Source organism: Tyto alba, unplaced genomic scaffold (assembly GCF_018691265.1).
Source record: "Tyto alba isolate M040663 unplaced genomic scaffold, T.alba_DEE_v4.0 Super-Scaffold_42, whole genome shotgun sequence".
In the NCBI taxonomy this organism is placed as follows: Eukaryota; Metazoa; Chordata; class Aves; order Strigiformes; family Tytonidae; genus Tyto; species Tyto alba.
In genome coordinates this window covers 19,045,420-19,060,544 of record NW_024881318.1, presented here as the reverse complement: position 1 = coordinate 19,060,544, position 15,125 = coordinate 19,045,420, and the positions used below count along the sequence as shown (strand labels likewise).

The window sequence follows — 15,125 nt, the reverse complement described above, 5'->3', positions numbered from 1 at the left end:
AGAAGAATAAATTCATGGCTGTTGGACATTAATATGGGTACTTCTTGCAACATGATGGCTCGTGGGCAGTGTGACATCCATTCAGGATCTAGGTAAAGGAATTCCCACCTGTGTGTCTTGAAGACTATTAATAACAAGATTTCACCCAGCATTACCCAGATTTTCTGGTTCTAGTCAGTCTGGCCTTGGTAGCACCAATTTTATGGCCACATAAATTACTGCTGCCTAGAGAGAATCTGAGGGGTAAGAAAGTGAATCAAAGGAGTTTCTTCCCAGCCTGTTCATGCCAAGCTCGTGTAAATCTCTGTGCTTCAGTTTGTTTGTTCCTTATTTGTGTCAATTCATATATTTGGGAGGTCCTGTTATAAATCAGATCTCATCAATGAACTGGGCCATTTGGGACAGAGAGAGAGCAAAAATGGTTTATTTGTTTCTGTTAATCCAGACTATTTCCATGGGCTGGTTTTTGTTTTGTCCCTACAGGTCTGTTAGCAGAACTGAGAGAATGGTAAATTTTGATCAGGGAGCAGAAACAAACAGTTGGCATATAAAAGAAGAGGACCTTTTAAACTAGTTTTGCCACAGAGAAAATTATGGTAGAATGATGTACTATGGAATGGTACCAAAGGTTCATGTTCTGCAGGGAAGCTTATTTACTGATGAACAGTAAATCTTTAGTGGAAGCGGAGGGAGGACATGGTGAACACTCTTCAGCAGCACACTGTAATGCTATTATTTTTGGTGTCATCTATTTGTGGGTAATCCAGTTGGAGGTAATGTGGATGTATAAGGGTATTGACATAGGGATGCTCTGAATACAGAGGAAAGTTGTGACATCTCCATCACTGGGGGCTTGTAAGTACTGATTAAATTGAACATTTGCCAAGAGTGGTTTTTATTGTTGATCTTTGTGTAGTCGATCCTGCCCAGGAAGGGTTGGATGAACTTGAACAACTTTTCAAGGTTTTTACCAGTCCTGAATTCTATGATTCAGTGACATGTGAGACATCCACTGCTCCCACTGGAGCGATGAATTCTCAGCATCCTTGAAAAGCCAAAGTCAGTGTGTGCTGAATTACGGCTCCAGATTTAATCAGTGTTCTTGCAAACATGGGTAAAATTGAGTGGAGGGGGGAAATGTTAAAGAGTACAGGGATTCAGATACAGGCTTGTGTGAGTAATGCCTATTTGCAAAAGGTTGCAGGCAGACAGGGTGTGTGCTTCGCTGGAGAGGGAAGAAATGCCACATGTCACTTTGCTCTGAGCAAGTGGACCAGCTTCAGTTCTTGCTGGTGTTACTGGTAATGGGCACTTAATGCTAGGCAGCATTACACTCTGTAAATGAGACCAGTTTCTCAGTCTGGATTAGGTTGTATTGGTTCCCTACACTCCAGAAGGAAGCCTGTTCTCTGCCCTTAGTGATCAAACTCTCATTAAACAGTGAATGGGCCTTTTGTTTTGTGTTTATAAAGTTGTTTTTTCCTCCTCCTTTCCCTTGAAGGCTCTACAGAGAGAGACAGCAGTTTGATCATGGGAAGTCCTGTTTTAGAGCACTGCTATGTTAGTCTTCTGTCACATTGTCAGGTTTTGATGACTCAGGCATTAAAAAAAACCCAAACCAAAACTCACAGAAACACAACCCCCCTCCCAAAACAAAACCAAAAACCAACCACCCCTCTTTCTGAACTAAAATAGCCTAAGAGCAAATTTTTTAAAGCAAATTTTAATGCAATATCTTAGGTCATATTTTCTTTATGGGACTCACAGTTTTGCTGCTTGAACCGAAGCAACTTGAATGTTTAATTATTATTTTTTAAATAAAATTCAATACCACTGGAGTCCATTTAAGACCTTTAATAGATTAAAAAAAAAAAAAAAAAGGTCTTGAATGTTCACTAGCTTTGAAAAGGGCTATGCATGTTTTGTAGTTTAGGGCAGTGTTTCTCAGATGAGTTCTTTAATGCATCAGAAAATGATTCCTGAAAGAAGTGAAAAACTTAAATCTGCACACATTTCTGTTTATATGAGCAAGCAAACAGAACAGGGAAAACAGACATAATAAAATAACTGTCAGTGCTGAACCTAGATTTTACTGGGTCATAAATGAAAATCACTGTAGCAATCCTATATGAGCAAGTACACTGCCACTCAGTGCGGGAGGGGAAGAAGGCTGGAAATGGTGATTTAGGTCATGTTTGTATGCATGATGTAAGCCATGCTGATACCCAAGCCATGTCCAAATGATTAGTATCTCTGACTGACCTAGTGAGGTGCCACCTAGAGATAAAAGCTTTGGTCTCAGAAGAAATATAGCCACATTAAGTATCTCTGCATGACACTGCATAGTCCAGCATAGGTAGGTTCCGACTGCCCAGATCTTCTCTGCTCTCCCCCTTCTCATGCAGACTTTTTGGCAGGTCTGAGAGCCCCTGCAGTAGGCTGCTGGGCAGTGTGGGTGGTAGGGTGGTTCTGGCCGCTGGTGCTGAGGTGCAGCGGTGGTGGGCTGGGACTGGACCACATCCCTTCCCACGAGGTCCTTCCACATCTGCATCCACATCACTTCATCCCTCTGTTCTGGCTCTCCTGAGAGTGAGAGGCAGCAATCTGGTACCTCCTAGTTCCCAGTCAGTGTAAAATAATTATATATTCTATGTATTCCTTCAGGACAGAAACTTTTTCACCAAGATTACTGACCTCAGTCCATATTCAAACCCAGCTAGTGTGCTGTTCCTCTCCTTTCCCGTCACTGCTCAAGCCCCACAGTCCTGTGGCTTTCCCTTCCCTGTCCTGTTGATGCTGCTGGCCCAGCCCTGCTGCCAGGGATGTGGAAAAAGGAGTCAACTTCAGGTGCTGGTTTGTGGGGCAGTGCTGCACTGGCCCGTCAGTGTCAGATCTGGATGGCCCTGTCCCAGGTCAGTGGAGCCGCAGCAGGATGAAAACAGTAACCCAGGTAGTGGGGTGAGGGGAGGAGATTCCTATCTCCCTGCACAGGTTTTGCTGACGAGCACACCTTCTCTCCTCCTTGGCTCTAGGATAAGGCAAGCAGCACCCTTCTGTGTATGTGGCTCAGCGATACACAGTGGCTTTTGCAATCCTTAGTGGTTAGAAGTGATTGCTTCTAAGAACTGTGACTGTGGCCTCATGGGCTGGACTGCAGAGCTGCGGGATGCAGCCAACTCAGTAAGTTTAAGGGCCACAGGTATTGTGCATCTGTCAGCTTTTTCAGCTGCCTGGCTCTTAGTTTGTAGCATGTTAATATAAGATTTTTCATCTTGTATGCCCTTCAGAACATTTACTCACAGTGCTGAAACCTCACAACACATCCCTGAGGACTGTGGGACTCCTGATCAACTCATCCAATTTTCACTGCATCATTTACAGCAGAGGCAGCTGAGGCACGGGAGGGCTGGAGGATGTGAGGTTGCCCTCCGGAGAGCTAGAGCCTGTTCTGCATGCAGTTTCAATAGTGGCATTGCTGTCATTATTATCAGCATGACAGTGTTTCATTAAGAAAAATCGTTACACTAGCACAATGGAGCTGTGGATGTAGTTACAGTATGACTACGCCTCTAGTTAGTGGGGTAACAGCAGAGATTACTACACTTGCAGGGTTGGGATCTGAACCGTTGGTGCCAGAGCTCCAGTGAGACCCTTAAACACGGGCATCAACATCCTCCATAGGAGAGCCAGGACCTGCCTAACACAGAGGCAAGTGGTGTTATCGGGGTTTGCAGCCTAAGACATTTGCATATGCTTATGCACAAAATAGTTTCTTATCAACATTGCAAGAATATCTGTGAAGACCATGGTAAGTACTGGGTTTCTGTGAGCACAGTGATGTGGGTGGCTGCCACACAGCATGGTTTGTTCCTCTGACTAAAACGCTTAATGAGAACAATTACTAGTTTGAAGCATGCAGAGACTGGAAATTACAAGGAAGGGTGAACAAGGTTTGTACTGCTATCACAAAAGCACCCTGAGGAATGTTAAAGCAGGCTTATTCTGTTAATTTTTGCAAGCTTGTGAGAGATTTGTACTGAAACGGAGCAACGTGGTTTCTTACAGTCATTGATGTAATCCACTTTCAAGATGGCACTGTCAGAGGAAGATGACCTGTATGGGTTTTTTCTATTAATGTCTATCATAAGCAGAGTTGCATAGACTAAATCAAATCTTTAAGGTCAGTGGAATCTTTTGTTCAGGTTTTGGGGTTTTTTTACAGGATTGTGTTCTCTGTCTTTGCTATGCAAATAAGCTTTTTGTTGGATAATCTGAGTCACTTTTTGATTTATCTTTAAATCTCTCTAGTCAGATGAACAAAAGATTTCTGTGATGTTAACAATTTGCATATGAACAGAAGGTCAGGTAACTGTGTCTTGTGTGAAATAACAGTAAAATGTAACCATTTAACTACTAAGCCTAAGTGGAGATAAAATGGCAGGGCAAACTGAGTTTAAGATATTGCACTAATCAATAGGAGGCATGACTGTCTGTTAAAGGCTGACTTAATAAGAACACGGTAGGAAAAAGAAAACAATATTTCAGTCTATGTGGCTAAGTGTATAGACAGCTAGCTTTATGGTCTGAAGACAGAATTACATCAGAACCAGCTTCAGAACAAATAAAGGACACCAAAAGGAGTTAATTATGCCTCAAGGGGGAGTAAAATATCAAGGGTACTAATTTATGCGGAAGGAGGGAAGAAAAAATCTGCCTGCCTACAATCAATCAGTTCACCTTCAAACCTAAAACTCTTTGAACTTAAATAGGATAATATTAAAGACAAAGGCAGCATACTGCTATCTTAGAAGTTCAGCCTTGTGTCTGTGTCCAGTGGTCAGTAGTATCGCTTGCATGTGAAGATGCAGTGGAGTTTTCAACTGCTCTGAGCTGCCTTTTATCACCTTGGTGGTTCATGCTGTTCTGCTGAGATCTGTCCTGGTTCTGTTTACTCACAGATCTTTTCAAACATTCCAGGCATTGCTGGATATTTAACACCTGACCTGTGCCTGTTACAGTTCCATGGAGTGCCAGTTTTCAGGATTACATAAACTTAAATCTAAAGATGCTTTCTGGGTTCTTATATAGCAAAGTGCTTAAGCTCAGTTTTATGAGCTGATGTTCATATGTGCATGTGCTTCAGTCATACTGGATCAATGAGTGAAATAAAATGTGATGCTGGGCTTAAACGTGGATCTTACAGTGCATTTAAGCACATTTTCCTGAAGCAAAACCTTAGTGTTGTGCACTCCCCTGTAAAATCATAGAGGGGGTTAATTTATTTTCTGCTGATTTGTTTTCTGTACTAAATTGTTTTTTAAAATGACTGATTCTGGTGGCCACTGACAAGTACAATATGTGTCTGCTAATAGTTCTGTTTACTTTAGATCTGTTTTCCTAAAGCTTTTGGGAGCAGATTTAGATTCAGCATGTTCAGCTTGATTTAAATTACTGCCAGACCAACATTTTACATGTACCTTGCCTCTGTGAAAAAGGCTGTACAACCTGCTGGCTGAGGGGCAATCACAGATTTATAGATTTTAGAGCAATAGCAATGTTCACAATGTTCACCTAAACTGGCTGCGGCTCTACCCAGTCTTGGGGTTCTTTTTTATTTAACACAGCAGCTTGAGGTTGACTGAGAGTGTATTTTTGGCATGACATCCAGCCTTGATTTAAAGACTCCAAGTGCTGCAGTTTGTCACAGTCATCAAGAATTTGTTCCAATGGTCAATTACCCTTTCTCTGAAAAATATGTACCATATTTTTTTGGAAGTCTGTTAACTTCTGCCTTCTGAAAACTAGATCTTGCTGCTTGACTTTCTCAGCAGGACTGGGGAGCCCTTTACTTTCCCATAGATATCATTAGCTTATATTTTCATGGTGTCAGAAAAATTTATTTATGCTTACAAAGCCAGTTAGGCGGACATCTTTTACACCCCAGTATTCCTGTGCTAAGGATCTGATACAAAAAAAAAAAAAAATGCCATCTTAGAAAATAGTCAATATGACTGTGGTGCTTTTTATTTCAGTTACTAACCACTAGTTTATGATTAAATATAATTCGTGGCTAGGATATTAATACTGGGAAAGAAAGAGTATTCAGTATATACTTTACTTATATTGTAGTAAACATGTCCTCCAAAATACTATTTTTAGTATTTCCTTGAATGTGTCAGACATGCTTTGCAAATGACTTGAGTTCTCTGTTTCTTCTTTTACCAAAACCAATTCCTATGTAGTCATGTGGCCGGATGATATTGAAAAGTTATCTGGTCCATGCCCTTGCCCCTAGGCAAGATCAATAGTTACCATAAGCCTGTATGATCTTCCTTCCATTGTTCTCTACTGAGAAGTTGTAAAGCAATCATCATGTTATTTCCACGGAGAATTAAGATTATAAAAAGAAGGGTTTTCAAAAAGCCTGAGAAGTAACCTGTGTCCTTTCTTACATTGTTCTCTTAGAACAATAAATGGGAGTCACTGTTGGTAAATCATGCCTCAGTGCATTTGTCTCACTGCTTTATGAGTAATTATTGTTCCTGTTTTCTCCTTAGGGCTCTTCCGGCGATGATGCAGTGGGTCCGAACTCAGAAACCAGGAGAAAGTGGTGTGAATATTATCACTGCAGATTTTGTAGAACTTGGTGACTTCATCAGCACAGTCATAAAGCTCAACTATGCCCTGGATGAAGGTGAAGATGACACTACTTGATAGTACTATAGTATGTGTGTTGTCGTATTATTTAGAATTAAAAAGAAAGATTGCATTTTAAAAGAATTATATTGTAAAACAGTAATCTTCCTATAACACGCTGAGGTGTTTAGGGCTTTAGTGGGTGGGCGTAGGGGAAATGTTTTAGTCATTTACAATCATTTTTTACATTTGTGTTTCATGTGAAGAGCAAAACTAAACATGTTTACAGTGTTTGATAAAAGAAGGCCATTTACATGTTTTCCATGAAGTACCAAATGTGATTCATATGTCTTCTATGGTTATGAACAGTGCCAAGAAATCTGCTGTTTTCAGAGCAATGGGATGTATATTGCCCTCTGCCTGCCCACAGCAGGATTCCCTGACAGCATGAGCATTATGCTGGGAGAGGACAGTATATCTGGCCCAAAAATTTTAAGCCGCTACACTTCATCTATTAGGTGGTTTAACTGATTGTATTTATCAGTGAACTACAAGTTTAAATGCCTTTGTAAAGTAAATCCAAAGTCATGCCTCTAACATACGCATAATCAGTGGACAGTAAACATGATGTATTACGTAGCGTGCACAGTGCACAGATTAAATCCTGCTTGCTTTTCGTTGTCAAAATGGGGTTTTCCAAAGTCTCTGCCTCAGGTCAAGTCAGCAAATATGTGATGCTGGCCTAACTCTGTACCAGGAGCTGCCAGTACGTATTTCACCTGGTTCTAGCAGGAACAAAGTTAGGCCAGCTTGAAGCACCAGTTCCTCCCAGGAACAATTTTATGTGAGACTCTAATCCAACATCCACTGAATTTAATAGGAACATTTCCTGTGTTTAGCATGGATTGGACATAAGATCAGTAAATTGTGTGTACTGCAAGGTGGGCAGGATTTTGTCCCATAGTGGAAATGTGCTTTCTGCAGGACTAAAACTGCACTTAAAAAAAATAGGTGCAGTCTAAGCTTCTCTTTAAGGCAGCTACGAACACAACGCTTCTCTGCTGATTCCAAAAAAAATCAATGCCAGTTTCATCAATGAAAAATTCCTGTACTAATGTGTGTAGTAGTTCAATGTTTAGCTAATAACAATACTCTATAGACCTTAAATTGTTTGTGGGATATTATACTGCATAACACAAGGTTGAAAGTCTACTGAATGGCACTGTTCTAGCAGCAGAATCTCTAATAGTCCTACTTTTAATGGAACATATATAAATTCCGATGTATGGACAACGTAGTGATTTCTAAAATGAGAACATTGCCACTGTATGGCACCTAACTGGATACAATGCAATCATATCTCCTGGACACATCAACGCACAGGCACACAACTTTGGAAAGCAAAACATTTCATTTGTGTAAAACAATAGATGCTACAATGTCTTATAAGGAAAATGCTCTTTGAAATATTGCAGGGCTTTATGGGATAGGACTAGGGTCAAGTTTCCATTGATACTGCTAGAACTTTTGATTGAGTAAGAAAAGAGAATGGCATCATACAATCCTTTGCTATTTTCTGTCAGATGATAAGGAATACCATCTCCCATCAGAGTTTAAAAAAAGCAAAAATGTTCATATTGAACAGGTGGGTTAAGGCAGGTGGGGTACAGGGTTTTTGTGATTTTTTTTTTTTTTTTTTTTTAGCTTTGGAAGAAAGAGACTAAAATGAACACTTGCTGCTATTTTGTACTGAGAGGGTGCCTTGGAAAAAGTGTGTGTGTACTGTAAAGGAACATTTAAGTGTATGTGTAGTATACTGACATATTTAAGTGTATGTATATGACACAAAGATATCCATGCACACTTGTGTATCGATATTTGGGTTTCTGGACAGGTGTATTATAAATTTGGTTGAAAAAAATCTATGATGCCTCCTTCAGTAGCAGTTTTTTATGTGTAAGTTAGGACTGTAAGATTCATCTGCAGTGAAATCTGTGATATAAGACAGTTAGGTTTTTTATAACATTAAAACTTTACACAAACAGCCTCAAAAATTTACCAAGAGTCACGGGACATCTTTGCATTGAGCAACAGGTAGGACCCTAGTGCTTTCACCCACAACTAATCAAGATATGGGGTGGGTTGATGCACTCCAGTTTACACAGGCTCTCCAAGCAAAATTCATGTAACAGACACAAAAAATGAAACATGAGCATATGTTTTTTTTGAACCCACCCTATGTGGGTGTCCCACATAGAAACATGAAAATGTTTTCTTATTTATTGCTGATGTGGTATGAAATGCTCTTTTCATTTTTCTCTTTAGCTAGATTTTTTTTCTTTCAAACTCGTCCTGTCAGCCTTCAGCTGCTTAAGTATAGTTAAAAGAGTTAACCTATCCTTTTAATATAGCAAAGTAATCTGAGTCCTTGGATGGAGAAACAACTGGGTTTCTTTTGTTGGATTCTGATTGAAATTCTGTTGAATTCAAGAGCATCAACACCACTGAGTTCCTCTTGGGACCCCCTGCTCATACACACACCAAACACACCAAGCTTTTTGCTTACACAGAGGTGTACTCAAAGCAACTGTTCTGCTGTATTTAAGAAAAGTGTGCGTGTGCCTGTATTTAGGAGTATATATAGAGCTATCTTGAGCTTGTTAGCATTGTTATGAAATGTTTGCTTAGCACCAGTTTTATTCTAATTGTCATTTGGGTGCTGGAAAATAAAAGCAAAGCAAAAAAAAAAAAAAGATGGAAACCAAACCACCTCTGACAAAGAGGATGATAGACAAATCATATAGTTTCTCCATTAACAGGGAAAAAAAAATAGTCTTATCAGAATGTTAAATTTTGATCAGAAGAATTATGTTTTCATTTAGCTGTCAAACTCCTTTCTGTTGGAGAAGCACAGCACTTTATGTTAGGGACAGGTAAACAAACTTGCCTTAATTACTAAAACAAAAAAAGTTGAGGGGGACATACTTCTCCCTCATGCTTTTCTGGGGATTTCATCTGCAAGGCCTCAAAACTCTCAAGTCCTGATAGGGATGCATTCCCTGTTGATACTGTTTGGCAGATCTTGCCAGAAAAGAAAAAGCCAGAGGGACTATGCAGCACAATTGGACCATTCAGGAGCCCAGCTTTGCCACTCATATGCAGCTAAAACTCTTTGATTTCAACCAGAAATGTGCTTGTGGAGTTGGGTCAGATGAGTTGTTCTGACCTGATTCATTTGGGAGGTTTCTCCACATGTTATGAGGAATCTTGCATGGGAAATAAGATGACATCAGAGGAAAAATACCTGTCTACACTACTAATCTTCATAAGCATCTGTTTACAGAAACTGTCATGTCATTCTCCAGCAAAACATTTTTTTTTCCTTCCTGTGCTCAGTTTCCCTCTTGCTATGTTCATTGCATACACATCAAGTAATAGTGTTTTCTGATGTTTTCACGTGGTTACTTGATCCTTTTTTTTCAGTTGTACTTGAAAAAAATGCAACTGCGCTGCACAACACATGCAGTGTCTCAGCTGGTGTAAACCCACCTGGCTCCGTTTTTCAGTTTACACAAGTTGAGATGTCTTTGTTCGGTACTAATCCGACCCACAGCAATTTGGACCAAATAAGCAGCTGGTCCTGGAGTCTGATACCTGCCTTGTGTGGAGAGGGGTAAGATCAGAATTGGACCACAGGAGCCTAGTTCTAAAATGAGTGGGTTATTTGCATTCCTTTGCTGTTGGTTATGTTACTGGTTTTGTATGTCCTGACATTTCAAATCATTCTTTTAAGCATACACATGTGTGTGTATCTATATGCATACGTGCATGAGAGGGAATGTATGATCCTGTATGCTGGGCTTTCTGTCATACTAATACAAATCCAGACCATTTCTACTAACTTCAGAGTAGTTACCAAACTTTTACTCTGGGACGAGAAGGAGCAGATAGTCAATGTGAAGTGAGTATATACTGTGCTGCAGAGGAAATTTAAAATTGTGGAGCTTAACTCCACAACATCAAAAAAGTGGAGTACCCTGAAAACACAGGTCCAGTGCTGTTTATCCTGAATATAATATATGGAGCACTAGCTATTAGCAACTGAGTATGCTACTTGGTGATTTCAAGAGTTCAGTTAACATTGTTTTAATCTTCTAAACTCCTTTTCAGTGAAGTAAAAGCTAATAGTGTATATGATGTATTTGCCATATCTCAGTGGTAGCTTCTGTGTTACATACAGTCAACATTGTTCCGAATTGTGTATGTTTACCCAATTATGAGGTTAAAATATGCTGTATAGTATGTGCAATGTGTTGATTATAAGTATGTTGGAGTTCAGTGATCTATTTAGTTTTTACTGTGCTGCTGTTTTGTAGGTATGTGTGTGTATGGGAGTATGGATTGTCTACAGTGTATGGGGAAATAATAATTAATCCTAAAGGAAAAGGGCAGTTATGTAACCTGCCTTAATGCATTCGCATGATATTGTTTAAATCCCATAATTATCAGTTCTGATTTCAGACATTATTGAGGATTGTCCATAGGGCTGACTCTCTCATTTTTCGGCACTAAGGAGTTAAACTTGAAGTTATGTGGAGCTCACTTACATATTGGTAAATAAAGAGTAGGATGTTTGTCTGATTGACTACCTTGATTGGTACAAGGTGACAAAGACATGCTTTCCAATGTGATACAGACCAAATCACTTCTGTGCACACACAACTCCTGCTGATGCCAGCAGCAGTTGTGATCATGTAACTGAATGGCCTAAAATTCATCTTCTAGGATACAATCATGATAGGAAGGTGGTGATAACCTGGCTTTGAGAAAGTGCCTGGATGCTATGCAATACTGCTCATGTCCCATACTGGAACATAGCTGTAAATTCGCAGGAAGAGCTTTGAACTCAGCTCCAATCTAGGTTGGACTGTAAAAATCTGTATGTAAAAATGATAAATGTCAGAGACTGAGCTGCCTGGCCTGGCCCGCCACATACAGCATTCTGCTTTCAGGAGCCATGACAGCTTTAATTAAAAAAGCTATAATAATTTCCCAGTGCCTCACAGGACCTAGTGCTCTACTTAGAAATCTCTACATTGCCCACGGGTATAAACCCCCTACCATTCCCACAGCCAAGTCTAGCTCTCCCTTCACGGTTTCTGTCTCGGATGCCTCTGCCTGATGCCAAGAGTAATTCTGAAAGATGTACTGATCACAGAGAGGGTCTACCACATGCCTGGCCAGTTGGACAGGAGTAGGCAGTGTGCCTACCCTACAGTACGTTTGGTGTGAGGTCAGCTTCAGTGAGACCCACCTGAACAGTGATTGAGGGAAGGCAGAAGTCTGATATCAAACCCTCTGCTATCTTTGTCTAGTCAAAATGCAGCATCTTCCCACTCCTCTCCTTTGCCTCTGCTCAGTGCTCCTTATCTCAACTTCTGCATACACATCCCTTTAACTGTCAGCTGTGAGCAATGCTGTTCAAAGTGAGCATTAGAGGTTTGTCATCCTCAGTAGATCATAACAATCCACAGGTTCTCATAAGAGGTTAAGTACAGGGTTAAAAGGTGGCAGTGTCCCACATCTGATCTCCCAGAATGGTTTATCTCCACACTCCAAGTTGCCTACACATGTCCTCTTAGATGGGCCTCACCTTGGCTGATGAGAATTCAGTTATAAAATCTCTCATTCCAAATTATAAACAATTAGATGATATGCCAGTGAGTATTTCCTAAGATGGAGGTACACTTGGGCTTTTTTTCTGCAGTGAGATGACACCTACTAGTCTCTTCCCTCAGATCTGGGTACTACAAAAGTCAATTTGATTGGGAGAGATTCCTCGAGTATCTGAAATCAGTTTTGCGGTGAAGCTTGGATCCTTAAAGCAGAATCCTGGTTTATGTGTAATTATTATTATTGAAAATAACAATATGTGGTTAAAAATACAATTTTAAAAGGAAAATAAGAAATATCTGGGCCTGCCAGGACAGCTGTTAAGTTTTTGTCTGCCTCAGTCATCAGTAGCTTTAGGATCATGTAGGTGATGATTGGGATGTTACTGCCACACTGCCTCCTGACACTGTTCAGGATCTCTGTACAGAAGCCTTATTATTCCCAATGAGCATTAATGCATTTGAATGACTTCTCCGTTTTGGAGGGAAGGATGATTGTGTAACACTGAGGACATGGAGCTCCCTGTGTGTTGTGCCCACAAAGGTTCACAGAGCTGCACCTTCTCTTTTTAGGATCTAATCAATGGTACTTTAATAAATGTTGTGTAAAAAATGCCTACAGTTCTGTATAGCAAATGTGAATTTTTATGACAAGAACGTGTATTTAATGTAAAAAAAGAGTAATATAAAATCCAGTTTCTTTGTATCTGGTGAAACATCTAATAAAGCTCTGTTACCTGTATTCTTTGTTTATGGCTTCATTGCTGCATTCAAGACTTTACATGTAGGAGGCTTCTTAAACACAGTTTTGCATTATGGGGTGGAGTTGGATGTTAGACCCAGGCTGTGCTATTATGATAGGGGCGTACGTGGTCTGCCCCATGAGGGCATTGCAGTGGGAGTACCGTTTCCACATGGTTGCTGTGGGACCCTTGAGCAGCACAGGGCGCTGCAATGTGTTTGTGCAGCCAGGGACACAGCAGACTCTCAGCTACCTCTTTCCCTCACAGGGCTTTCCAGCCCCAGTTTGCCTCAAGCACCAAAGCGTATGGCCCAGCTCTGTAGCCTGCATGAGCCCATGCTGCTACTCTTGCTATAGGTGGCATCTTGTAAGAGGGAGGGAGATGAAAAGCGGGAACTAGACCTCTGAAACGTTAGTCTGTTCCATTGCTCCCCTTGGCCCTCAGCATTGCTGCCTGCAGCTCACATAGGCATGGTGAGGAGCGCCCACGGATGCAAACCCAGCTTGCCTGCAGGTGCTGGTGGAGCAGACCAGCCACTGCCTCCAGCCTGGCTCCAGGATGTGCCAGACAGCAGGCGAGTTCCCCCCATCATCTCCCTGGTGCCTCCTGTGGGGCTTGGGGACCTGTTCCTCAGAGTGAGACAAAGGTAAGCCCTGCACCAAGACCTCTCTGCACTCAGGAGCACAGCCAGCAAGACTGGGCTTGGCAGTGTCCTGCAGAGGTGAAGTGTGGCATGTTAGAACATAGAGCTTTTCTTCATGGCAACATCTTGGAGTTTAAGGTTTGTATTACTTTTCCTTCCTAGAGAGGCCAGAAGTGTTGTTTTCCAGGACAGATCGCTTTTGCTCACCTCTCCTACTGAGTCACAGGCAAACCCAGCCCAAGTGCTCTGCTCCCACACTCTTCATGCCCTCTCCCTTGGCCCAGTTTGAAGCCAAGGAGCCAGGTCCCAGCTGCCAAGGTTGCAGAAGAAGATGCCATGAAAGATGAGCAATGCCAAGGAGGACTCTCTGTTAGTGCCTCCCTGCAGAAATCCATGAATTAAATTTGCCTGCTGCTTAACATGCCTCTCCTCCTCCTCTTATCCCACAGGTACTGTCTTACCAACAGGAGCATATAGGTTTCTCAGTACACAGAATGAATTTTCCTCATTGCAAAAGTGATTCTCTTCTCTTTTTTTCCTAAACTACTCCAGTAATAGAATCAGCAGGCCAACTTTATCCTGCTGTTTCAATAGCTACTTTATTCCAGATATGTGTTACCTCTGTCCTAACTGTTAATAGAGTGATCTGATGATATGTGAGAACACAGCCAGCTGAGTTGCTGATGCCTTTAAGAAAGCATGTGTAACACTAGGTGAGACTGGTATTTAGTAAGTTATTCTGATTCCAGAAAGTAATTGTGAATTAAATCACTGGATTTGAGGAAAAAAAAAAAAATAAAGTTTTACTCTTACATGGTTTTAATTTGATTACAGTTCAATTAAAATGCAACTGTTTTCTCAGAAGATCAATTTAAATAGATTTTATGGAAACAAGCAGTTCATGGGCATAGACACAGTGTAAGTGCTAAAAGAAGACCTCCACATTTTTGGCCCAGTTTCTTGTTCCTTAGTGCCCTAACTGCAATTTCTGGCATTATTCATTTACTTTTGTTTTTTCTCCCAGCAACTTTGAAATTTCTGAGGAAAAATTACATTGTAAATTTATTGATTGAAATCAAAGTAACTTGCATATCAGGTTTAAATCTTCAAGTACAAAACAGTGATTTAGATAGAATGAATTTTAGTCTTACTTTCCCTTTTTTCATCATGTTTTTTTATTGTCTAAAGACAGGTTAATACTTACAAATAGCCCTTAAAACCTGATTTAGTGACTAAGTGGTATAGCAGATTAGACTTGGTATGTCTTTGCTAAACAGGAGGGTGAGCTATACACATGGGTAAACAAGTATCTGTTTTAACTTACATTCATGTAGATTGTTATTTCATCTTGTATTTTGTGAGGAAACAGCAAAAGGATGTTATTTATGAAATTAATTTTTTTTTGAGTTTTTTTCGTGCTGTGTCCTGAAG

The 15,125-nt window shown here is 40.6% G+C and overlaps 1 protein-coding gene across 1 annotated transcript in view; it reads left to right on the top strand.

Moving 5' to 3' along the window:
• The window catches only part of PLCXD3 (phosphatidylinositol specific phospholipase C X domain containing 3), a 91,068-nt gene extending 78,018 nt beyond the window's left edge, over positions 1–13,050 (top strand). Inside the window, exon 3 of the mRNA XM_042804868.1 lies at positions 6,558–13,050. Within this exon, the coding sequence (XP_042660802.1) occupies positions 6,558–6,714 (157 nt within the window). The 3' untranslated portion in view covers positions 6,715–13,050. The remainder of the gene's footprint in view (positions 1–6,557) is intronic.
• Positions 13,051–15,125: the final 2,075 nt, after the last annotated feature.